This window comes from Hyperolius riggenbachi, chromosome 2 (genome assembly GCF_040937935.1).
Source record: "Hyperolius riggenbachi isolate aHypRig1 chromosome 2, aHypRig1.pri, whole genome shotgun sequence".
NCBI classification, from domain to species: Eukaryota; Metazoa; Chordata; class Amphibia; order Anura; family Hyperoliidae; genus Hyperolius; species Hyperolius riggenbachi.
The window spans coordinates 337,167,151-337,193,722 of NC_090647.1; the positions used below are offsets into that span (position 1 = coordinate 337,167,151).

General features: G+C 43.6%; 1 protein-coding gene across 3 annotated transcripts in view; it reads right to left on the reverse strand.

Annotated features, from left to right (window-relative positions):
* SPDEF (SAM pointed domain containing ETS transcription factor) overlaps positions 1–25,709 on the reverse strand; it is a 44,072-nt gene extending 18,363 nt beyond the window's left edge. For 2 of the 3 annotated variants that reach the window (XM_068265516.1, XM_068265515.1), the window contains exons 1-2: positions 25,280–25,709; positions 18,566–18,958 (exon numbers count right to left, since the gene is read on the reverse strand). In XM_068265516.1, the coding sequence (XP_068121617.1) occupies positions 18,566–18,958; positions 25,280–25,445 (559 nt within the window). In that variant the 5' untranslated portion in view covers positions 25,446–25,709. Of the gene's footprint in view, positions 1–18,565; positions 18,959–25,202 lie in introns of all 3 variants that reach the window. The other variant, XM_068265517.1, reaches the window with a different exon arrangement.
* Positions 25,710–26,572: the final 863 nt, after the last annotated feature.

The window sequence follows — 26,572 nt, forward strand, 5'->3', positions numbered from 1 at the left end:
GTTTATGAAGTGACAACTTGGACTGAAGTCATCAATTGTCCCTGCCCCTTCCGCTATCACTAAGCTGCTTCCATTTGGTATCTGTCACCATCTCTACACTGTTGTAGTGGGCAACAGTGTAGTGACAGCTGGCCAATTAGTGCAGCTTAGTGAAGGAGGAAGGGGTGAGCACAATTTTTGAGTTAGGTTGAGTCTCAATCCATAAACCGTTGGACAGGTTCAGTTTAAAGAAGAACTATAGTGAAAATAAGGTAATTAATAAAATTGCTTATTTTTTTTACAATTACAATTTATAAATTAATAACTCGGAGTTTGCCCATTGTAAAATCTTTCCTCACCCCAATTTACATTCTAAAATGTATCACAGGTGGCAACATCTTTAGGCTGGGTTCTCACATAAATGGTGTCCAATCCTGCCCTGTCAGTTTTGACAGTTGTGCAGTTCCAATCCTGTCAGGTAAACTGATAGAAAACTGATGCAAATCCAACAGGACTGGGCTGGACCAGAAATGTACAGATGTATGTGTGAACCTTAGTCCTGCCACCTTATATCTGTGCATAGAACTCTCAGGCAGGGGTCACACTTACTGGCTTTCATACGCGTTTTCTGCACAGAAAAACTGACTTCAACTGAGAACTCATGTTAATCAATAAGCAAGGTCACACTTTAATGCAGATTTCGCATGCAGAAAAAAACCTGACATCTTGCGCAATTTGTCAGTTTTCTCTATAAATTACATTAGCTGCTGTAAGGCAGGGGTCATACTTGTCTTTCAGTTTTCTGCAAAGTGTAGAAAACTGAAAGACAAGTGTGACCCCTGCCTCAGTAAACAAACATTCCACAAAGGGAGATACTGCTTGCTTGGCAGTTGGAAGCAGCCATTATTTCCCAGAATGCAATGAGGTTCACAGACAGGAGCTGTCATGACCATGGTCCTGACATTGCACTGTGGGAGGGGTTTCACAAAGCCTGTTTGAGAAAAGGTAAAGACTTATCATGGGAAAGGGGTTATCAGCTACTGATTGTACTGAGTTATCAGCCAAAATATGCTGCCCTATGATTTACTTACCTGGGGCTTCCTCCAACCCCTTGCAGCTGACATGTCCCTAGTCACAGCATCTCTGCTCGCTGCCACCGGCCCGGGGGTCCCCGCCGGTGCAAAGGCCGACCTCGAGGTCGCCCTTACTGCGCCTGTGCGAGTGCTGCTGTCAATCAAGTCCACATTGTCCACAGTGTACTGCACAGGCACAGAACTACTGCGCCTGCACAGTACACTACAGACAACGTGGACTTGATTGACAGCGGTGCTCATGCAGGCACAGTAGAGGAGGTCGGCCTCTGCACCGGCGGGGCCCCCGGGGCTGTCATTCTCCCCCGCTGCGGCTGCCCTTCTCTGCAGGACTGTATGTTGGATGTGGCTGTCTAGTTTGGGAGGAAATTGGTTGTTCGGTGGTGGGGGTGGTGGTTATGTAATTCTGTCTGGGGAGTAGCTTCCGGGTTGGTGGTGTCCAGAGTTTTCAGTTACTGCCAGGCTGTGATATCTGGCGCCCTCGTCTCAGGGGTGCCCCGAGTGACAATGTCCCGGTGTGATGAAACGCGGAAAAGGTGAGGCGGCTGTTTCCGCGTCCAGCAGGGCGTCACAACGCGGAAAAAACGGCGCATGCCGCTTCGGCAGAGCGGCGGAATCCGCATTGGGAACGGCGGAATCCGCATTGGTAACGGCGGAATCCGCATTAGAGGCGGCTCCCGCACTCAGTTCACTGGATACATTGCAAAACAGTACTGGTGTGGCTGGGACTGATAGTCCACCTAGATTCAGAGTGACACGCGAGCGCGCACAGAGGCAGAGCTTAAATAACAGCCAGAAGGGAGTCAGCTGACCAGGCGGGTCAGCTGACATTTTCCACTACTCTCATTGGTCCAGCAATTAGGGAGGTCCTGGAGAAGTCCTTGTGTATATATACTGCTGGCTGTTCACTTGCTCTTTGTCTGGCGTTGCAAACACATACGTGGGAGCACTCAGACCTGTAGTCAGATCCTTAAGTGTGCCGGGACCAGCTGGAGCTGTAATCCTACACTTAGCTAGATTCTGTTGATAGCTTAAAGTACTAGTTTGATTGTGATTATCTGTTATGACTCTTTGCCTGCCTGACTATCCTCCTGAACTCTGATCTTGTACCTTGCCATTCTGATACTCTGTTGCCGAACCCCGGCTCGTCCTTAGACTCTGCTTCTGCCTCCTGATCTTGTACCTCGATATTTCTGATACCCTGTTGCCGAACCCTGCCTGTACCTAGACTCCACCTCTGCCTTCTGATTCTGTACTTTATCTGTCCGTGTGTTACGACCTGGCTTGTCCGACCTCGAGAACCGACCTTACTATTGGAGGCGGTTCCCCGTCCTGTTAGTGACACTACCGCCTGAGTGTTACTTTCAGACTAACCTTCCTACTGACAGCCTGACTCCTCCCGCCTTGGAGAGTTCAGGCCTTCGGAAGGAAGCCATGCAGTACTCCTCACTGCACTGAGGCCAGTCCTCTAAGTGTTACTGTTACACCAAACACTACACTCTACTCAGGTGAACAGAGGTTAGCTGGTATATCGGATTATCGGTGATACTGCAGATCACTTATAATCTGGTATACATCTGTATTCCCAGTGATACTGCAGATCACCGGTAATCAGATCCTCTCTGTGCTTCACCGTTCGTTACACCCGGCCATTCATCTCGCACTCTGCATGTTGCCGCTGCTGTTCCGTGCATTGTGCACCCGCAGAGGAAAGCGGGCTGTTGCCCATAGCAACCAGTAGCACGGTTGCCCCGGTGTGTGCAGCATGTTGCTGTGCACACAGCAGCTGCATCTTCTATTATGACATAAAGGAAGGGGGGGGGGGAGTATCACTTACTTTGCTTAGGGCCCCATTTAGCCTTAATCCGGCTCTGATTGAGGGCAACTCTCTGTGAACATTCAACCCAGCTAATCAAGTTTCCCTGCCAGAACAAATGCCTGCTATAATGTAATGACAAAGCAGAAGCAGCTCTATCAGTTTGTATCTAGCAGAGAAGTTGCTCACAAAGTAGCAAGGGTAGTTTAGTTGGTTTTCATTACAAAACAGACTCCCTAGCATCATCCCAGCAAAATAAATGCAAATCCAGATTTATAATTTACTTTGGTATACTGTACCTTTTTATTTGCATTTGAATGGAGTACATGTTTTGCCTCTGACAAAGCAACTTTTAGCTTGCGAAACAGCTGTCAGCTGATCTGACACTGCCACTGCTCTTCACCACTGTGTCTGCCCAGCTGGATTAAAGGGCTTTGAGGAAGCAGTGCTTTCCTATCTTCTCTCATTTCTATGGGGGTTTAATTGTCTTTCAAAAGGGTTTTGATCACAATTATCCTCTGAATTTATGTAAAACAATTAGCAGGATCTCAGATGCAGGAGTATATGAAAGGCTGCACTTAGAATAATTGAATTTAAAGCAAAACAAATGATATCAATGTTTAGTCCATTTCCCTATCGTGCTGCTAGAGCTGAAGGGGGACTATAAAATAAAAAATATATACCTGACCTAGGTTGTTCCCTCATGTGCAATGCATGATTATGTTATCATGCGCAAGACCTGGGGGTGTGTGCAAGCAGAACGGAGAGGGCCAATCCCAGCTTTAGTGAGCAAAGAATGCCCCAAGGGCACTTAAAGGGAGCCTGAGGTGAGAGGTATATGGAGGCTGCCATATTTATTTCCTTTTAAACAATACCAGTTGCCTGGCAGTCCTGCTGATCTCTTTGACATTAGTAGTGTCTGAATCACGCACACCTGAAACAAGCTGGGTCTATGGCTAAAAGTATTAGAGTCAGAGGATCCGCAAGACAGCCACGCAACTGGAGTGTAAAATGTACATATGCACACAGTGCATGGAAATTTGATGAAGCGATACACAAGGTACATAATGCATGTTAGTTTAAGTAACTTGCGTCATACACACAACGCATATGTTGCTTGTGAATTGTGCATTAAGCAAACTGGGAGTCAATACACAAAATACAAGTATTGATTAGGGTTGGTAAGAAAAGGTTTGGGAGAAGGTGGGGGAGGTTTGTCTTATATGCTAGGGTTAAGAGCTTAGGGTTAAAGATTAACATCAGGGAGGAGGTTAGTTTAAGGAACCAGAAAGAGATTAACATTGAAAGTGGAGGTTAAGGTTAGGCTTCAGAAATGACCAGGGAGTAGCACCAAAACACTAAAGAAGACAGAACAACAGTATCAGGAAATCATTTCGAAGTGCTTGGAATTGCCATTGCATTGTCTACTGCTTACAGCCACACTGAATCCTGCAAAAAAATTCCCTTCTGTTATGTTATTCAGCTAATAAACTGTAATTAGTGATAAAAAAAATTGGGGAAGCTGTATGGCAGTGCAGGATAGTACTGATAGGCTACTGTGCAAAATAGATAGTTCTCTTTTCAGCAACTACCTAGCAAATTATTTTAATTTATTCTTAGACGTTTTTGGCCAATCTATTGGAACAAAGGGATCATTAAACTACAGTTCTACTTTAATCTCTTATTCTTTGTCTCATTTCTACAAAAAATGTTTCTTTTGGGATCACTGTTTCGAAATCCAATATACAGTGGGATGCAAAAGTTTGGGCAACCTTGTTAATCGTCATGATTTTCCTGTACAAATCGTTGGTTGCCTAATATTATTTAAACAATTATTGCGCTCTTTCTGTAAATCCAATAAACTTCATTTATATTTGGGGCCGGGTGGTGTTTTCTGTACAAGTTCTACTAGTGGAGTTATTTATTTATTTATTTTTGTTTGTTTTTTTGCTGATTTGGCCAAGTTATGTTGTAAACCAAACATGTATGGTTTTGTTTTCAATGCTTCATGTCCATAGACATTCTGTGGGGCAGCACCATGGCTAATTGGATAGTTCTGTTGACTTGCACCAGTTTCTGCTTTGAATCCCAGCCAGGACATGGTCTGCACAGAGCTCATATGATCTCCCTGTGTTTGTGTGGGTTTCCCCTGCTACTCCAGTTTTCAGTGCTAATCCGAAAACAAATATGCAAGTTAACCACTTAACGACCGCCCCCAGCCGATGGGCGGCGGCAAAGACCGGTCCCAAACGACCGCAATACGCCCATCGGCGGGGGCGGCTGCGGGAGTGGCTATGCGGCGATCGCGTCATTCGTGACGCGATCAGCCGCCGGGGACTGGCTCCGCCCCCCGTTCGCCGTAACCCGCCGGCCGTTCGGAAGCGCCGGCGGGTTACTGGCATCCGGATCGCCGCTGCAACAGTGTATAATAGGCTTTGTAATGTATACAAAGCCTATTATACTGGCTGCCTCCTGCCCTGGTGGTCCCAGTGTCCGAGGGACCACCAGGGCAGGCTGCAGCCACCCTAGTCTGCACCCAAGCACACTGATTTCCCCCCCCCTGCCCCCTGATCGCCCACAGCACCCCTCAGACCCCCCCCTGCCCACCCCCCAGACCACTGTTTGCACCCAGTCACCCCCCTAATCACCCATCAATCACTCCCTGTCACTATCTGTCAACGCTATTTTTTTTTTAAGTCCCTAATCTGCCCCCTACTCCCTCCTGATCACCCCCCCACCCCTCAGATTCTCCCCAGACCCCCCCCCAGACCCCCCCCCCCCCCGTGTACTGTATGCATCTATCCCCCCTGATCACCTGTCAATCACCTGTCAATCACCTGTCAATCACCTGTCAATCACCCGTCAATCACCCCCTGTCACTGCCACCCATCAATCAGCCCCTGATCTGCCCCTTGCGGGCAATCTGATCACCCCCCCACACCAATAGATCGCCCGCAGATCCGACATCAGATCACCTCCCAAATCCATTGTTTACATCTATTCTCTCCTCTAAACACCCACTAATTACCCATCAATCACCCCCTATCACCACCTGTCACTGTTACCCATCAGATTAGACCCTAATCTGCCCCTTGCGGGCACCCAATCACCTGCCCACACGCTCAGATTGCCCTCAGACCCCCCCCCCTTATCAATTCGCCCGTGCAATATTTACATCTGTTCTCCCCTGTAATAACCCACTGATTACCTGTCAATCACCCATCAATCACCCCCTGTCACTGCCACCCATCAATCACCCCCTGTCACTGCCACCCATCAATCAGCCCCTAACCTGCCCCTTGCGGGCAATCTGATCACCCACCCACACCAATAGATCGCCCGCAGATCCGACATCAGATCACCTCCCAAATCCATTGTTTACATCTATTCTCTCCTCTAAACACCCACTAATTACCCATCAATCACCCCCTATCACCACCTGTCACTGTTACCCATCAGATTAGACCCTAATCTGCCCCTTGCGGGCACCCAATCACCTGCCCACACGCTCAGATTGCCCTCAGACCCCCCCCCCTTATCAATTCGCCCGTGCAATATTTACATCTGTTCTCCCCTGTAATAACCCACTGATTACCTGTCAATCACCCATCAATCACCCCCTGTCACTGCCACCCATCAATCACCCCCTGTCACTGCCACCCATCAATCAGCCCCTAACCTGCCCCTTGCGGGCAATCTGATCACCCACCCACACCAATAGATCGCCCGCAGATCCGACATCAGATCACCTCCCAAATCCATTGTTTACATCTATTCTCTCCTCTAAACACCCACTAATTACCCATCAATCACCCCCTATCACCACCTGTCACTGTTACCCATCAGATTAGACCCTAATCTGCCCCTTGCGGGCACCCAATCACCCGCCCACACCTCAGAACGCCCTCAGACCCCAGCCCTGATCACCTCGCCAGTGCATTGCTTGCATCTATTTCCCCCCTCTAATCACACCTTGAGACACCCATCAATCACCTCCTGTCACCCCCTAGCACACCTACCCATCAGATCAGGCCCTAATTTGCCCCGTGTGGGCTCCTGATCACTCGGCCAAACCCTCAGATCCCCCTCAGACCCCCTTCCGATCACCTCCCCAGTGCATTGATTGCATCTATTTTCCCCTCTAACCGCCCCCTGAGACACCCATCAATCACCTCCTGTCACCCCCCTAGCACTCCTATCCATCAGATCAGGCCCAATACATCCTGTCATCTAAGAGGCCACCCTGCTTATGACTGATTCCACAAAATTTGCCCCCTCATAGACCACCTGTCATCAAAATTTGCAGATGCTTATACCCCTGAACAGTCATTTTGAGACATTTGGTTTCCAGACTACTCACAGTTTTGGGCCCGTAAAATGCCAGGGCAGTATAGGAACCCCACAAGTGACCCCATTTTAGAAAGAAGACACCCCAAGGTATTCTGTTAGGTGTATGATGAGTTCATAGAATATTTTATTTTTTGTCAAAAGTTAGCGGAAATTGGATTGTTATTGTTTTTTTCACAAAGTGTCATTTTTCACTAACTTGTGAGAAAAAATAAAATCTTCTATGAACTCACCATACCCCTAACGGAATACCTTGGGGTGTCTTCTTTCTAAAATGGGGTCACTTGTGGGGTTCCTATACTGCCCTGGCATTTTACGGGCCCTAAACCGTGAGGAGTAGTCTAGAAAACAAATGCCTCAAAATGACCTGTGAATAGGACGTTGGGCCCCTTAGCGCACCTAGGCTGCAAAAAAGTGTCACACATGTGGTATCGCCATACTCAGGAGAAGTAGTATAATGTGTTTTGTGGTGTATTTTTACACATACCCATGCTGGGTGGGAGAAATCTCTCTGTAAATGGACAATTGTGTGTAAAACAAATAAAAAAATGTGTCATTTACAGAGATATTTCTCCCACCCAGCATGGTTATATGTAAAAATACACCACAAAACACATTATACTACTTCTTCTGAGTACGGCGATACCACATGTGTGACACTTTTTTGCAGCCTAACTGTGCTAAGGGGCCCAAAGTCCAATGAGTACCTTTAGGATTTCACAGGTCATTTTGAGACATTTGGGTTCAAGACTACTCCTCACGGTTTAGGGCCCCTAAAATGCCAGGGCAGTATAGGAACCCCACAAGTGACCCCATTTTAGAAAGAAGACACCCCAAGGTATTCTTTTAGGTGTATGATGAGTTCATAGAAGATTTTATTTTTTGTCACAAGTTAGCGGAAATTGATATGTATTGTTTTTTTTTTCACAAAGTGTCATTTTCCGCTAACTTGTGACAAAAAAAAAATCTTCTATGAACTCACCATACTCCTAACAGAATACCTTGGGGTGTCTTCTTTCTAAAATGGGGTCACTTGTGGGGTTCCTATACTGCCCTGGCATTTTAGGGGCCCTAAACCGTGAGGAGTAGTCTAGAATCCAAATGCCTCAAAATGACCTGTGAATAGGACGTTAGGCCCCTTAGCGCACCTAGGTTGCAAAAAAGTGTCACACATGTGGTATCGCCGTACTCAGAAGAAGTAGTATAATGTGTTTTGGGGTGTATTTTTATACATACCCATGCTGGGTGGGAGAAATCTCTCTGTAAATGGACAATTGTGTGTAAAAAAAATCAAATAATTGTCATTTACAGAGATATTTCTCCCACCCAGCATGGGTATGTGTAAAAATACACCCCAAAACACATTATACTACTTCTCCTGAGTACGGCGGTACCACATGTGTGGCACTTTTTTGCACCCTAAGTGCGCTAAGGGGCCCAAAGTCCAATGAGTACCTTTAGGATTTCACAGGTCATTTTGCCACATTTGGTTTCAAGACTACTCCTCACGGTTTAGGGCCCCTAAAATGCCAGGGCAGTATAGGAACCCCACAAATGACTCCATTTTAGAAAGAAGACACCCCAAGGTATTCCGTTAGGAGAATGGCGAGTTCATAGAAGATTTTATTTTTTGTCACAAGTTAGCGGAAAATGACACTTTGTGAAAAAAAACAATTAAAATCAATTTCCGCTAACTTGTGACAAAAAAAAAAAATCTTCTATGAACTCACCATACATCTAACGGAATACCTTGGGGTGTCTTCTTTCTAAAATGGGGTAATTTGTGGGGTTCCTATACTGTCCTGGCATTTTAGGGGCCCTAAACCGTGAGGAGTAGTCTTGAAACGAAATTTCTCAAAATGACCTGTGAAATCCTAAAGGTACTCATTGGACTTTGGGCCCCTTAGCGCAGTTAGGGTGCAAAAAAGTGCCACACATGTGGTATCGCCGTACTCAGGAGAAGTAGTATAATGTGTTTTGGGGTGTATTTTTCCACATACCCATGCTGAGTGGGAGAAATATCTCTATAAATAGACAATTGTGTGTAAAAAAAATAAAAAAATTGTCATTTACGGAGATATTTCTCCCACCCAGCATGTGTATGTGTAAAAATACACCCCAAAACACATTATACTACTTTTCCTGAGTACGGCAATACCACATGTGTGGCACTTTTTTGCGGCCTAACTGCGCTAAGGGGCCCAAAGTCCAATGAGCATCTTTAGGCTTTACAGGGGTGCTTACAATTAGGCACCCCCCAAATGCCAGGACAGTAAACACACCCCACAAATGACCCCATTCTGGAAAGTAGACACTTCAAGGTATTCAGAGAGGAGCATAGTGAGTCCGTGGCAGATTTCATTTTTTTTTGTCGCAAGTTAGAAGAAATGGAAACTTTTTTTTTTTTTTTTTTTTGTCACAAACTGTCATTTTCCGCTAACTTGTGACAAAAAATAAAATCTTCTATGAACTCACCATGCCTCTCACTGAATACTTTGGGATGTCTTCTTTCCAAAATGGGGTCATTTGGGGGGTATTTGTACTATCCTGGAATTTTAGCCCCTCATGAAACATGACAGGTGCGCAGAAAAGTCAGAGATGCTTGAAAATGGGAAAATTCACTTTTGGCACCATAGTTTGTAAACGCTATAACTTTTACCCAATCCAATAAATATACACTGAATGTTTTTTTTTTTATCAAAGACATGTAGCAGAATAACTTTCGCGCTCAAATGTATAGGAAATTTTACTTTATTTGAAAAATGTCAGCACAGAAAGTTAAAAAAGTCATTTTTTTGACAAAATTCATGTCTTTTTTGATGAATATAATAAAAAGTAAAACTCGCAGCAGCAATCAAATAGCATCAAAAGAAAGCTGTATTAGTGACAAGAAAAGGAGGTAAAATTCATTTAGGTGGTAGGTTGTATGACCGAGCAATAAACCGTGAAAGCTGCAGTGGTCTGAATGGAGAAAAAGGCTCTGGTCCTTAAGGGGCGAAAAGACTGTGGTCCCGAAGTGGTTAATTAACGCCCTTCCAAAAATTGGGTCTAAAATGTTAAAAGCCTATTAGATTGTGATCCTCTCAGTTTGCAATGTGAATCCTTTGATTTTCTTTGTAACGCAGCGCGGAATCTTTGCTTCTATAAAGTACAGTAATGATAGCAGTCACACAAAGCAGATTATGATTATACATTTATCACTTACTACTGAAATGAAGCAAATAGAACAGGACTGCCAATAAGTTGATAAAAATCTACCGATTGATTACTGCCATGTGACAATTAGATCATGACCACACTACGCTAGCACTCCATCCACTGCTCAGTATGGAATCAAAAGGAGCATGCCGATAGAGTGTTTATACAGCGCTAAATTTCTGTGTTGGTGCTGCTCTCCTGTCTCAGGCAAGTGCCCAGGCCTCCTCCTGGCTCTATTCCATGCTTTGCCCATGGTTGCCACATATACATATAACAGTGTATGATCAGTAAGATGTGGCCGGGCTCTGGGAAAGCCTGGGGGCAGCACAGGACAGGTGAGACATCTACACTCTGCTCCATGCATGCTATACTTTGCATTGTGGGTAAGGGGGAAGTACACAATAACAGGAGGCAACATGAAAGCAGGCAATGTATTGTAAATGGAGAACAGTATTATAGGTTGTAGTAATAGAGGACAAAATAATCACTGCACTAGCCTTGAGACCACACCGACTTCTTGACCATGCCCTTATTATATGACAACCTAGCCTGGTGATCTTTGGCGTCTTTTTTCATTTTTAAAGCACATCTTGGTCTCCTAGGGGTCTCCTACCACATGTTAGAATGAGGATCACACATATCTTGACATTTCAGATTGTTCATAGAACCTACAAACTATCTGGAGACTGCAAAACATAAGGTCAACAAAGTGCAAGGAGGGGAGAGTCATGTAGTTGTGTAAGGCGGTGTATATCCAGTGCTCAGGTAGCAGCCATGGGTTTGGTTTATCAATATAGCTGAGCTGTTAATTGGTGTAATTGTGAGAATCCCGGTAGAGACTGAAGTCCTAACAACATTTGGGAGCTTGTTTTGTTATCTATTGATCCATATTAAAGGCATGGTCTTAATGAATGTTATTGTGCAGCTTTGCAGTAGCTTTCTAAATTCACTTTTTAATTGCAACATTCTAAATAGATTAAAGTCTTTAGGATTTTAGAGATTTCCCTAACTTTAATGCTTTTCCTATGGGGGAAGGGACCAAAAATAAGATTTGTAATATTTTACTATGTTCAGCTAAAGTAAGCACCTACCTGTAATTCACTGCTCTACTTAACCACTTGAGGACCCACCCTTTACCCCCCCTTAAGGACCAGCGCTGTTTGTTGTGATCTGTGCTGGGTGGGCTCTGCAGCCCCCAGCACAGATCAGGGTGCACGCAGAGCGATCAGTTCGCCCCCCTTTTTTCCCCCCTATGGGGATGATGTGCAGGGGGGGTCTGATCGCTCCTGCGTGCAGGCTAGTTGCGGGGGGGGGCACCTCAAAGCCCCTCTCCGCGGCGACATTCACCCCCCTCCCTCTCCTACCTCTCCCCCCGGTGATCCGGGCTGCACAGGACGCTATCCGTCCTGTGCAGCCAGTGACAGGACGTCCCCTGTCACATGGCGGCGATCCCCGGCCGCTGATTGGCCGGGGATCGCCGATCTGCCTTACGGCGCTGCTGCGCAGCAGCGCCGTAAAATGTAAACAAAGCGGATTATTTCCGCTTGTGTTTACATTTAGCCAGCGAGCCGCCATCGGCGGCCCGCAGGCTATTCACGGAGCCCCCCGCCGTGAATTGACAGGAAGCAGCTGCTCGCGCGAGCGGCTGTTTCCTGATTAATCAGCCTGCAGCTGGCGACGCAGTACTGCGTCGCTGGTCCTGCAGCTGCCACTTTGCCGACGCACGGTATAAGCGTGCGGTCGGCAAGTGGTTAAATTACAGTTTAATGTGCAAAGCTAAATGAAAAAATGATGCATTTTTGTCAGCTTTTTTTCTTTTTGATTTACAAGTTTATAGCTTTATACCATTTTAATTGTTTGTATTCAGTAAATTACCATACAAATACATTCAACTTAAAGGGAACCTGAAGTCAGAGGGATATGGAGGCTGCCATATTTATTGCCTTTTAACTACTTGCCGACTGCTCCACACCAATTGGCATGAGCAGTGCGGCAGCCCCAGGACCGCTCCACGCCGTCTATGGGGCTGGCAGGAGATTGCGCGAACGCTGCGCGCGCATCTCCTGCTCGGGGGCAGAGCTCCGCCCCACCTTCAGTCTCCGAGCGGCGATCGCTTAGACGGCAAAACCGTTGCAGCAGCGCTGTACTGGGGACAGCCGTGTCACGCGGCTGTCCCCCTGGGACATTAGAGAGCGATCGGCTCTCATAGGCAGAAGCCTATGACAGCCGATCGACATGATTGGCCGGCTACGGGGAGAGAGGGAGGGAGGGGAGATAATAAAAAAAAAACAATAGTATAAAAAATAAATCAATAAATATTTATTTTAAAAAAACCAAGCATCTGGGGGGCGATCAGACCCCACCAACAAAGAGCTCTGTTGGTGGGGAGAAAAGGGGGGGGGGGGGAATCACTTGTGTGCTGTGTTGTACGGCCCTGCAGCTTGGCCTTAATGCTGCAGTGGCCAATTTTACTAAAACTGGCTTGGTCACTAGGGGGGTTTAACACTGCAGTCCTCAAGTGGTTAAGCAATACTAGTTGCCTGCCTGTCCTGCTGATCCTCTGCCTCTAATAGTTTAGCCATAGACCCTGAACAAGCATGCAGCAGATCAGGTGTTTCTAACATTTCTGTCAGATCTTACAGGATTAGCCACATGCTTGTTTCTGGTGTGATTCAGACACTACTGCAGCCAAATAGATCAGCAGGGCTGCCAGGCAACTGGTATTGTTTAAAAGGAAATAAATATTGTAGCCTCCATATACTTCTCGCTTCAGGTTCCATTTAAAGGGAAGGTTCAGGGACGATAAAAAAAAAAAAAATCCATATCCACTTACCTGGGGCTTCCTCCAGCCCATGGCAGGCAGGAGGGGCCCTCGGCGCCGCTCCGCAGGCTCCCGGTGGCCGACGCGACCTGGCCAGGCCGGTGGCCAGGTCGGGCTTCTTCTGCACTCCATTCTGCGTTTCACGCCGGCGCGCTGACGTCATCGGACGTAATCCAGGCTGTACTGCGCAGGCTCAGAAGTACTGAGCCTGCGCAGTACAGCCTGGAGGACCGATGACCACCGGGAGCCTGCGGAGCGTCGCCGAGGGCACCTCCTGCCTGCCACGGGCTGGAGGAAGCCCCAGGTAAGTGGATTTGGATTTTTTATTTTTATTTTTTTTATTGTCCCTGAACCTTCCCTTTAAGTGAAAGTGCCATTAACTATACACAAAACCAGTTTATCTATACACTACGGAGAGGTTAGAATGGTAGGCAACAAAGCCTAAGTTTAGGCACAATTTTTGAAATAAGCATTTATTAGAGCATTAATTGAAATCAATTATTCTTGCAAAAAAAATATTTAGTACGAAACTCAGGAGGTTTTGCTGCACCACTTCATAGATCCTCTTGTCCTCCTCAGCATTTTCAGCCTATAGATGCCTATATACTCTCCCTTTTCCCAGTCAGACTGAAGCCATGTCTCCTGAGTCCCTTCTAGAAACTGACTGCCATGATAAACTAAAGGTGGACATATATTAGATGATGGTCACCAGATCAACCGTCAGATAGATCCAGCTCTGATGGAATCTGATCAGAGAGGAATCTATTAGCTGCACACACACTGTACACAGATTTCATTTTTAGCATGAAATCGATTAAAAATCTGTAGAGTAGCCACTTGGCCGCCCAAGTCTCCCCATGTGTGCTCAGCAGCATACACACCAGACCTCTACTGTTTGACCTCTAGCTTTTGTCACATGACACAAGGAGAGACACAGGGAGAGAAGACACATAGAGGAGGAGCCCTGCAGCATGGAGAAAAGCCACCGGACACGGGAGGAGGTGCGCCAGCAGGAAAGGTCTCTCACAAGTCCTGCCAGCGCACCTCCTCTCATCATCTTCCATCCTGCGTGATCAACCAAATCTATCCATTTTGAATGGAAAGCAGTCGTTCGGACATTATTTTGAATGGTTGAAATCAGGATTCTGGGAGATCTGAGGCACTCTTGGGTACCAGACGGTAAAAAACTTGCGGTGCGTGCCGCTGCATAAATGGGCGTGGCCATGCAGTGAGTGGGTGTGGCCATGAGTGGGGCCAAATGTACATGAACTTAGCAACAATGTAACCTAAACAGCAAAATGTTTGATGGAGCCCCTTATCCTTTAATTAAATAGTTTACTATCAGTATAAGCATGGAGTAAAGAAGAATACACACATTCAATTTTGATTGGTCAATCAGTGACCAATTTTATCACCCCCATGTAGTATTGGGGTTAGAAGACAGAATACTATGAATAGAGCTGAGCTCTCATGATATCTGGAAATAGTAAAATTGGCTAATCAAAATTGTATGTGTGTACTAGGCTTGGCAACTAATACTGTACATACAGTGGGTTTACATTCAGTAAAGACACAGAGTAACAGCTCATAATGTACATACTGGGGGTAGAAATAAACAGCATACAGTACAGTGAGTATCAGTATAGGTGCAGAATAACAGCTCATACTGTATATACTGGAAGTAGCAGAGATCAGCACACGCTGCAGCCAGTGGCGGCGCCAGGGGGGTGCTTGGGGGTGCTCAAGCACCCCCTAGAATTGTCCAAGCACCCCCAAAGCACCCCCTGGCGTGAACTGACTTCAAGCGTCTAAGAGACGCCGAGTCAGTTCACAGCGGCAGCCCGGAGCAGCAGGCAGGGCTACGGTAAGATGGCCGCCCACAGCCCTGCTCTGCAGACTTGGAGTCTGCAGTGCAGGGCTTCGGGCGGCCATTCTCCCGTAGCCCTGCTTGACGGGTAATGCAAGCTGAAGGCAGGAAGTCACTGAAGGAAGAGGATCGTGGGAGCTGCGCGCCACAAGGAGGTCGGGAGAGGAGGAGGTCGGAACAGGAGGTCTTCTGACTAGGTGAGTAAATGGGTTTTTCTTTTCTTTTTCAGGTGGTGCTGCTGATTGTGGTCAGAACTGCTGAGCATTGTGCATATTGGGGTCAGATCTGCTGAGCATTATGCATATTGGGGTCAGAACTGCTGAGCATTATACATATTGGGGTCAGAACTGCTGAGCATTGTGCATATTGGGGTCAGAACTGCTGAGCATTGTGAATATTGGGGTCAGAACTGCTGAGCATTGTGCATATTGGGGTCAGAACTACTGAGCATTGTGCATATTGGGGTCAGAACTGCTGAGCATTGTGCATATTGGGGTCATATCTGATAAGGATTGTGCATATTGGGGTCATATCTGATAACGATTGTGCATATTGGGGTCATATCTGATAACAGTTGTGCATATTGGGGTCATATCTGATATTGCCTTGTAAGGGTTTTTTCGCCTTCCTCTGGATCAACAGGGATATGTGAGGGAGCAGGCTGGTGTTGTACTTTATACTGGTTGAACTCGATGGACGTATGTCTTTTTTCAACCAAAATAACTATGTAACTATGTAACTATGTAACGGTTGTGCATATTGGGGTCATATCTGATAACGATTGTGCATATTGGAGTCATATCTGATAACGATTGTGCATATTGGGGTCATATCTGATAACGATTGTGCATATTGGGGTCATATCTGATAACGATTGTGCATATTGGGGTCATATCTGATGACGATTGTGCATATTGGGGTCATATCTGATAACGATTGTGCATATTGGGGTCATAGCTGATAACGATTGTGCATATTGGGGTCATATCTGATGACGATTGTGCATATTGGGGTCATATCTGATAACGATTGTGCATATAAGGGTCATATCTGATAACGGTTGTGCATATTGGGGTCATATCTGATAACGGTTGTGCATATTGGGGTCATATCTGATAACGGTTGTACATATTGGGGTTATTGAACGTGCTTTTTGTTCAAATCTGCTCACATTACGTGTATTTTCTTGAGAAAACCTGCACAATTATGTGAATTTTCTGGGGAAAGGGTCACCAAAACTTGGGCCCTCTGTCTTTCCGTTGCACTTTTAAAGGGAACCCGAGGTGAGAATAATATTGAGGCTGCCATATTTATCTCCTTTTAAGCAATACCAGCTGCCTGGCTGCCGTGCTGGTCCTCTGCCTCTAATTCTTTCAACCATAGACCCTGAACAAGCATGCAGCAGGTCAGGGGTTTCTGACAGTATTGTCAGAACTGACAAGATTAGCTGCATGCTTGTTTCTGGTGTAATTCAGTTCACTACTGCAGCCAAATAGATCAGCAGGGCTGCCAGGCAACTAGAATTGTTTAAAAGGAAATAAATATGGCAGCCACCATATCACTCTCACCCTGAGTTCACTTTAAATTACAGTTAGCCCCACCCTCATCCGGTCATGACCATGCCCATTTTTCGCAGGTTGTAGCCACACCCATTTTTTTGCTGCGCCGTCAGCTCCCCCGGAAATTGGTCCAGCACCTGCATAGCACCCCCTAAAAAAAATTCATGGAGCCGCCACTGGCTGCAGCTAGTTTACTATCAACACAGGCACAGCGTAACCCCTTACACTGTACATAGTGGTGGTAGCAAATCCCAGCCGGGGCACTATTTGCAGGGGGTTTGTATGTTACCCCGTGTCTGTGTGGGTTTCCTCTGGGCACTCTGGTTTCCTCCCACATCCCAAACAACATACATATAAGTTAATTGGTTTCCCCCTAAAAATTGCCCCTAGACTATGATACGTAAATTTTATGATACATATATTATACAATACACATAGACATATGACTATGGTAGGGCTTAGATTGTGAGCCCCTCTGATGGACAGTTAAGTGACAAGACAATATACTTTGTTCAGTGCTGCGGAAGATGTCAGTGCTATATAAAAAACTAAGTAATAATAATCATTTGCAGCATTGATTTCTAGCAGATTCAATCACAGTGATCAAATCTGCCAGATATTAATGGGTTAAACTGTCAAGTGTATGCCCACTTTAACATCTCTAGGGAGGCATGGCTTCAGCTGACAGAGCGCATACCCTCCATCCTGCTTTCCATGTGACTAAATAGGGTGTGTTTTACACTGACTGGGAATGAGCAGGCAACCAAAAGTCAATGAGGATTGATTAACTTGGGCAGCATATATTTCCCTTTTTTTATTTTGCCAAAAGACTAGTGGTTTCTACAGACAAAAAGGAATGCATCATTCATCTTAAATAATGTTTTATTAACTGTATATTAAAACTGTGCTTGAACTGAAGCTTTTAAGTAGACATGGGTGAAAGTTTGGGGTTAGTGCTAGGCACCAGGCAGAGAAAGAGCTATCATTAGGGTTATATGAGGCTATCAGTAACTAGTGAGGGAACGGTCGTATTACAGTCCATAGTGTTATAGTGAATACATTGTTTTGCAATTTAAACACCCACAACTATTCCTTTTCCAACTTTTCACTATCCCCAACATTTCTCACATACAGAAGACACTGTTTAATGAACCTAGGCAGGTTTGTTGCATAAACCCTAACAGGTAAGTACACATTAATTAAAAAAGTCCTTTAGGAACCACAAACAGTCCACAAAGCTCCTAACACCTCGTTACAGGTATCCCAGCAGGAACAGTTCAATGACACACTCCAAGTAGTGACAACTTAACATATTAATGGTGAGTTGCCACTGCTTGGGGTCTGTTGGTGGTTTATCCCACCAAAGTGTCATTGAACTGGAACGGCTAGGATACCAGTAACGAGGTGTTACGAGCTTTGTGGACTGTTTGCGGTTCCTAAAGGACTTTTTGAATCTGTGCATGCTTGCTTACCTGATAGAGTTTATGAGGTTGTTGCTAAGTTTTACGAACGCACCACCAGTGTTTTATACATCTTTTTAAAATATCAGCGCAGTATATTGTACTAGGTTTGTTGTATAACTCATGTTCTAATGTATTAGGCCCAATGTATTGTGGGTTCTGCTGTCTCTTGACAGAATCCAGTCTTCTGACACCAGATGATTGATCATGTTATTCAGCTTACTGGAGCCTCTGGCAAGTAAAAACTTTGCTGTGAAAACAACAAAGTACTTGGAACCCCCAGAGCACTTTCAGTTTTCCCGAGAGGCCCTTTTAGCACTGAAATGCATAGATATATGCACATTACCAATGGGTTTTATGACCTTTTCATAATGTTGAAGACATTGCAGTAATGCAACAATGCATCATTTAGAGATGATCCTCTTACCTGCGGATATATTGAGGAGTTTACATGCTGTCTCTATATCTTTTAAAACCTCTCCTACGACCATGGTCTGCATTTGTTCCAGGGAGTGATCCTCCAGTTGTAGTGATGTTTGGTACTCTAGCTCATGGTGAAGTCCTTGACTGTCTATAACAGGGCATTGTTCTGGTTCCTTTTGAGCTTCTCTTTGTCCATTTGGCAAGATACTTTTAGGAGCCCAGCTCCCTCCATCACTGCTGTACAGCATGTCACAAAATGGCAGGTAGTACCCCGGTGTGCTCTCTTCAGGTGGCTTATCCAAGCTTGTGAGGGAGGAGTCCTGAAGCTCCAAGTGTGTCACAGAAGGAAGGTTTGTGCCGCTGCTTCCCATGGCGTAGACTTGCCAAGCAGGAAAACCTTCAATTGAAATATACATATTGTTATTTTTCATTGTAATATACTGTAATCCTCCAAGTTTCTTCCGGGTCTGCTCCCACTGTTGTTTAAAACATGCAACTAATGGCCCCAGGGATTTTGAGTACTTTCTGAACAGGATCCAGTTTAACCCCCATATATATAATAATAAAAATAATAATAATGCAGTAAGTGTGTACATTTTCCTTGCTGGGTAATACCCAGGTGGTCAATACAACGGAATGGACACTGTTGTTCCTGTCTTTTTGCATGAACTGCTTAAACATTACAGTAGGTTTGAAGTCACCTCACTTATTAGGCAATTCTAAATAAAGATTTTTTTTTCAGGTAAGCAAATGTGTTGCTTATTTGCAGCATATTATTGGCTCTAATGCGCTAAATTGTTCCAATATCTATATTATACCTTTATCAAGACCTACTGGTCAAAAAAGGTGGAAGAAGTTTTATCAAATCTTACTTAAAGCGGAATGAAACCCAGCATTTCTTCTTGGCTCTAAAAAAATTATTTACAGCATATTATATACACCCAGCATTTTTTTTTACTAAAACAGCATTCAAGGGTTACACACAGGGCAGAGAAATGTGGACTCATCAGAAGTTGTAGATAATGTTATCTTGTATTTACTTTAATGTATCAAGTGAGGAATGTGACATATTCTCTGACTGCAGAAGCTGCTGGACACAGAGAGACACTAAAAGCATTTCTGCCTTCAATACATAATGAATAAAACCAGTTATGAACAAAATGCAACGTAAGCTCACAAAGCAAAAAACTGTACTTTTGGGAACGTATAATTTCTAAATGAAAAATAATACCTATGCACAAATGCGATAACCATATGGCATATAAAAAGTAGGAAAACATGTTTTTATTGAATATTATGTCAGGGGTTTATACCAATTCAAGCAAAGGCATAGAATCCAAAATAATCTCTGTATGCAAGGAGCAAGGCCGAAATCCTGTATTGGATGGTAATCGTGTTTGCAAACTCACGAAGCACCACATTTAAAAACATTTCTCTTGTGGAAATAACTAAATAGGCTCAAAAACACTTCTAAATGCCGCTATCTGTGAACCCAGTTTATCACTGCATCCACAGATGCAAGGGAAAACTCTACCACCCAAAGAGAAACTATATATAATCCTCATCTAAACAAGCCTTCTCTAGACCTGAATTCTGGACTGAGGACAGCCCTCTGAGTGGGCGGGGAAGCACTTGCTGCCAACTGCAAACATCACAATAGCCCTTATAGACTTCAGTAGACGACTTTAGCTATTGTGGGAAAAATAAGTAGTATGAATGTTATTTCGCACTGAATCTTTTGGGAGTCGGCATGTTGGTTTTTTTTCCTCACTATTTCCTAGCCCAATTCCAGGAAAATGTTTATGTTATTTTTGGACACTACTGTAAGGGGTTAGACCCTCTTTTGTTTTTACTTGCTGTCAGTGGTCCCAGTTCTAATTAATTCCATCATTTTCTACTCAGACAGGATTAGGGGAACTTTTTCTAAGGGTAGCAGAGACATTAGATTTTGTAGAGTGGGGAATGGTTAAAATCGTTATTACTGTCCCTGGGGCTACCAGTTTTCATATCAAAGCCTCAAAGCCACATGGAGGTCTTAAGGACAGAAAAATCCTCCTAAAGTTTATAACCTTCTTTCCACACTATTAAGAACAAAAAAGTTTCCTTGGAACTGGACTTTAAAGTTCAGTCCATGAAGCCATGGCAACCTAGACTGCACAAAGTGAAATAACCCAGGGTACTGTGGTGTTTTGTTTTTTTTCAGACAGATTGCAGCTCCAGAGAGCTGAATTCAGATCTTATTATCATTCTGCTTGATTGGAGTTAGTGTCACATTGTTAACATGGATTTCCTATGGGCTCTTTAGGGTTGGCTTCTGACTAACTGAACCATTACATGACTGGCTAAGGTTATGTGACTATGCTGGAGAGACTGAAATGTAAACTCCAGCAGAGCAGCAATGATTCTGAATGCCAAATTGGTATTCCATAATATATAGTACAAAATTCCTGTGCAAAAACTCATGTGGGATAAGTAAATAAAGTTCTAGACAATGATTTGTGTATACATAGGCGCCAGAAAGCATATAATACATTAAAAACAGTTTAAAATGGGGGATACTGTTGGACTTACCTCCCCATAGATGATACAACAATAATGTATCTTTAAAACGTATTCAACATTCATTTCTTACTCAAATAGCATCTGCAACACATTTCACGGGCCTGTCTCCCGCTTCCTCAGGCAATGTATAACAAGGAGCAGCTGAATGAGTGTCAGGACGGGTATTGCGCCTCTGTCCTGTGATCAGGGGCGTAGCAATAGGGGTTGCAGAGATTGCGACCGCATCGGGGCCCTTGGGCCAGAGGGACCCTGAAGGGCCCTCCCTTAGCTCTCTATTGGTCCTGTGCTCATAATAATCACTTCTACAGATGCTTTGAATAGTGGTAATCATTAACAAACTGTTTCCTATCCCCTTCTTGCACCTCTGACACTGTAGTTGCCATTGGCAGGTATTGGTGCGCCATATCAATTGTTATGTATAGAGTGCTTGGGGGGCCCCATTGTAAAATCTGCATCGGGGCCCACAGCTCCTTAGCTACGCCACTGCCTGTGATTGAAAGTGATCCCAATACGCTGACAAAAACGCTCTAGTGGGTCCCTTAATGTTTATTGTAAAAAAAATTAAGCAATTTTATTGATTATGTTATTTTCACTACACTTCCTCTCTAAGTGTAATTAAAATGTCTTAAAGTGAGTGTGTGCTGACCCATTTTTGAATTCTTCATTCTTAAAGAATCACCACTGTTTTTAAATGGTTTCTTCTCACCTTATAATTTCTATGTGTTCATTATTATGAGCACTTCAGCACATACTGGGTGGCATGGTAACAGCATTGAGGTCTGCAGATAAAATCTGGGCCAGGAGGACACTATGTGCATGGAGTTTGTATGTTCTTCTTATGTTTGCATGATTTTCCTCCAGGCACTCCAGCTTTCCTCCCACACCACAAAAAAATATTGATAAGTCCATTTATTCCCCCTAAAAAAATGGTCTTCGACTGTAATAGGGACACAAGAATATAGCTATGGTAAGTGTTAGATGGTTTACTCGTCTGTGAGGCAGTGACATTACTATGCATTCTGTTATGCACAATACTAATAATACTAATGCTGGATATAGTAGTATAGGCTACTAGTAGTCAGTTTAACTATAGGCAATGGGAGTGGCAGCCAGGTGAAACCTATAAGGCAAGTACATTGCATTATTTGTTAGAACTTTATTTTAACATACTTTAACCACATTTATGTATAAGCGCTCCAAGGGCCCATTCACTCTAGCAGCAATGATGGCTCAATGCAATAAAAGTTGAGCAGGGACACCTTCCCACCACAACAAAATGCATCCAGGTGCATTTAAAAAAATGGATGACTATTGGTGTGAATTATAAAGCTTACAGTAAATGGGATCCCTGGGTGGCAGCAGTGACTGGGTGGTGCAGAGTGATGTGCAGTGAAATGCCAATGTCAGATAGTGTCACATTAATCAATGGAAGCATGAGTTTCCACATTGGCAAGGGACAGAAAGTCTATTATAGTTTGACTGATTTTGAGTTAGGTACTTGGTCATGCAAACATAACAGGCATGGCAAACTTCAATGTACAAAGTGTTATTATCTAGATGATAAACATATGCGCACACACATGCATATATTACAGATTGCACAATTAATACCAAGTTCACACTATGGACATTGCATTTTAACTCAACAAATGAAAGCATGGCAATGCACTGGCCATGTTGTTAAATGAGCCCTTTTACACTATGTACATTATAAAGCATGGGATCGTTTTTTCACACTGCTCCACATACTTTTGCACAACGCAGGCATTAACTTTCATGCATAACACGTTGTAAAATACACGTACGTCTTGCTATGTGCATAATGTGAATTATATCCAGACTTTTCTCTGAAGGCTCACAAACATACTAGGGCATTGTATCTCTAATGTACTAAAAGAGTTTGCAGTTAATTCACAGCACTAATTCCAGGAACAATTACCTTGCTTATTTTTCAGCTTAACTACAACAGATATTTCATGAGTTATGAAAGATGAGGCGCATGAATTCATGAGATAAAACAGATAACAGGGTTAATTTACAAGTAATGCAATGTGTGTTATGCACATACTGCAAATCGCACTATAATGTGTCACACAAATAGCTTAACGCATGACATAGAAGCAAGCAATGCATATGTAGTACATAACATGACCTGCACTATGTGTGCAAGACACGTTACTTGCGTTATTGAAGTAAAGCACGCATTGCGTCCATAATGAAAGATGCGCTATCTGTGCAACACACATTAGATGCGTTACTGAAGTAAACACGTTACGTGCGTTACTGAAGTAAACACATTATGTGCATTATTGAACTAAAGCATGCGTTGTGTACATACCGCAAGATGCACTATGTGTTCACATTGCAAATTTGCCATCTTTTTTTGCTTTGTGTATGTAGTAGTTCTAATGCCAGGGGAGAAGCACATGTTACGCAATTAGTGTTCACATTGCAAATTTGCCATCTTTTTTTGCTTTGTGTATGTAGTAGTTCTAATGCCAGGGGAGAAGCACATGTTACACAATTAGCGCAACTTGCATTTTTGCAAGTAGCATACTGTGTGTTTCCGTAGCAATGGGTGCATTACCACGGTAACATGAGTTGTTCTAATAGCATAATGTGCGCTACTCCCCTACCGTTAGTTCTAATAAAATAGCTGTGTGCTGCCTGCGCACATCAAATTTCCCGGTGCTTCGTGCATCAAGCCAATGGAGAGATAAATTGTGAGTTAAGATGAATAAAGCAAGAGGTAAGTTTTGTGAATCAACCACATTGCTAGAAATATACGTTGCACTATTTTACTGTTATTATTTGAGCTATTTTAGACATGCGTCGCCCCTAAAATGTGGTATTGGTGATTGCCTGAGAGGCAATAAAACATACAACAGTCCTTTAAAGCTATAGCTGCCTATGTTTTTTTTAGATTATATTCTGTTCACCAACGCAATCTTTTTTTCTGTTTAATTCTATATACGTTGCTAAGTGGTGTTTAGAACTTTGAAATCCCATATATTCCAGTGGATGAACATAGATAAAGACGTTTCTAAGCCTGTTAAAGGGACCTTCACTGACATAATAAAAAAAATGCTCCTTCGAAGGAGTAAGACTTAAAGGATTGTGATGTGCTGTGGCAGCCATGACAATACGAAGGTCAAATGGTTTAGCTCCATGGGATATTTTGTCATATTAACACTTATGTGTGTCTTGAAAGTGCACTCTGTAAATATTTGCTGAAGTTATCGAGTCTAAAGAAAGACAATAAATATAAGTTTAAGTAAAGGCGACTTGCTCTTCCAGTAACTGTACTATGGTCATCAATAGAGGTATGCCGTCTGTTCTTGTCATAGCGGTACAAGTAAGGATTGTTACTGATGCACATATACCTCTATACATATTAGCACATATTACATATGCAGATACACTATGCACATATTTCATGGTTATAAAATAATTATAAAAAAGAACATCACCCTAACAGGAAATTAGGTTTCAGAGCAATTCTGTGTTGCCATTATTAAAAACTATGAATGTATTTGGAGCAGAATGTTCCGTACACATTGTCACTGGGTCACAAGAATTATGGGGGACAAGCAGCAGAAATATCCTACTTTACGCAGTGTCACCCCCTTACATCATGGTTATTACTCCAATTCTGCTCAGTGTTTTCTCTAATGTACTTTTATCATTCAGCAATATTGACTGTTTTGATTAAGTAAATAGATACACTTCGGAATTGGTAAAGAGCACAGTTTGATGTGGACACTTGGATGCCAGGTTGCTGGACACATGGGTACCAGGCTGAAGTGTAACAGCATGTTCAAAATCCACTGGCTGTCCACACCTTATGTCCCCAAAAACTTCTCAAACAGGTGCTCTTTTTACCATATAATTGGCTTACATCTAAAAGGTACAAATATGCAACACAAAATAACCTCTGCAACCCCAAGAAAAAGAAAGAAATAACGAAACATGAAAAAATTGTATATATTAAAAAAAATCTTATGTAGAGTTATCTCTGTGCACCTGCAAAAAAGGCAATTGTTCTGTTATCCACTTGCAAAATAAAATCAGAATTTTACCTGTCCAGAATGTGAAGCGTCACACCTGCAAGATGTCACAATGTCATTTGTATCAACTGTCTGACAACTCTCTTTACCTCTGTATCTCCTTCTCTTATCCAGTGTTTCTTTCACTCCTCTCTGTTTCCCTCCTCTTTCTTCAAGGCCCTCTCTCCTCCCTCTGTCTCTCGCTGACGATGCTTTAAATCCTGGAAGAGACACGTGTCCCTGGTGCAAGAGGATGGCTCTCCCACTTTTTTTCATCCGTCGCTTTTTCACTTGCCCTTTTAAGTATCTTGCATTTCTCAGTTTCTGAATTTTTTCCTTGCTTTTTTATCTGTAAGACTTTATACTTTTTCTTGTATTTTTGTTGTATTCTTTTTTGCTTCTAGCTATTTGACTTTTCTTCTTTTAACATGTTTTAAGCTATTCTTTTTAGTTGTCTTTACCTCTATCCCTTCTTTACTGATGCCCCCTTTGTCTTCTTCCAAGCTTTCCCTGTTTTCTCTTTCTTTTCTTTCTGGTTTCTTATTCTCTCCCCCTGTTCTCTTCAATGAAATCATCTTAGTTTATATAGTGCTGTCCCGTACCTGAGTAAACACACCCTGTGTGCTCACATTTAACAGGTGCAGGACCTGCCCGCTTAACCTCTTCAGTGACACACTGTGACATTTAACTAAAAAACTGACAACAGACAACTCAAGAGCTGGAAATTCCAATAGCTTCTATTCACCAGCAAATGATAAAGCTACATGTGAATTAATGCACTGTATATAGGATTATGCAGGAGATTCCATTACTGTATATTCAGTATGTTTTGTATGTAACTTACACAATACCACATACAGACTTACTCTTCAAAATGTTGATACATCCAGAATACAGTGCACATTGTTAAACCTCCACCCTTCTGCTTGTGTTGGGCAGCACTGTGGCTAAATGGTTAGCACTCGTGTGTACACGCATGAGTACTGTCAGGACTCAATATGCTAGTGCACCAGTTCATGGGCGAGTACTACACAGACGTATTGCTAGCTTGTAGGCTAGTGGCATGTTCTGTTGCTGTAAAGTTGGGTGAAGAGTGCAGCACACAACGGAGAAGATGAGGTATGGAGGAGAACAATGGTCTCGGCCTGTGCTCGGCCAAGATGATCTGGCAACCCAAATCTCTCAGGCCACGTGCAGACTATAGATTCTTGCCAGAGGCAGCCTGACTGTCAGTCTTCTAGCATGTATATGAAGCTTTAAGGTGGCCACACTCCATACATTTTTTAAAATAACTTTTAAATTCAAGAATTGTAATACATTTTTCTGACTAATTGTAACATTTCAAAATTGTGACCAAGGTACCACACACATATGGTCAATTTTTCCCCAATTATGAAATAAAA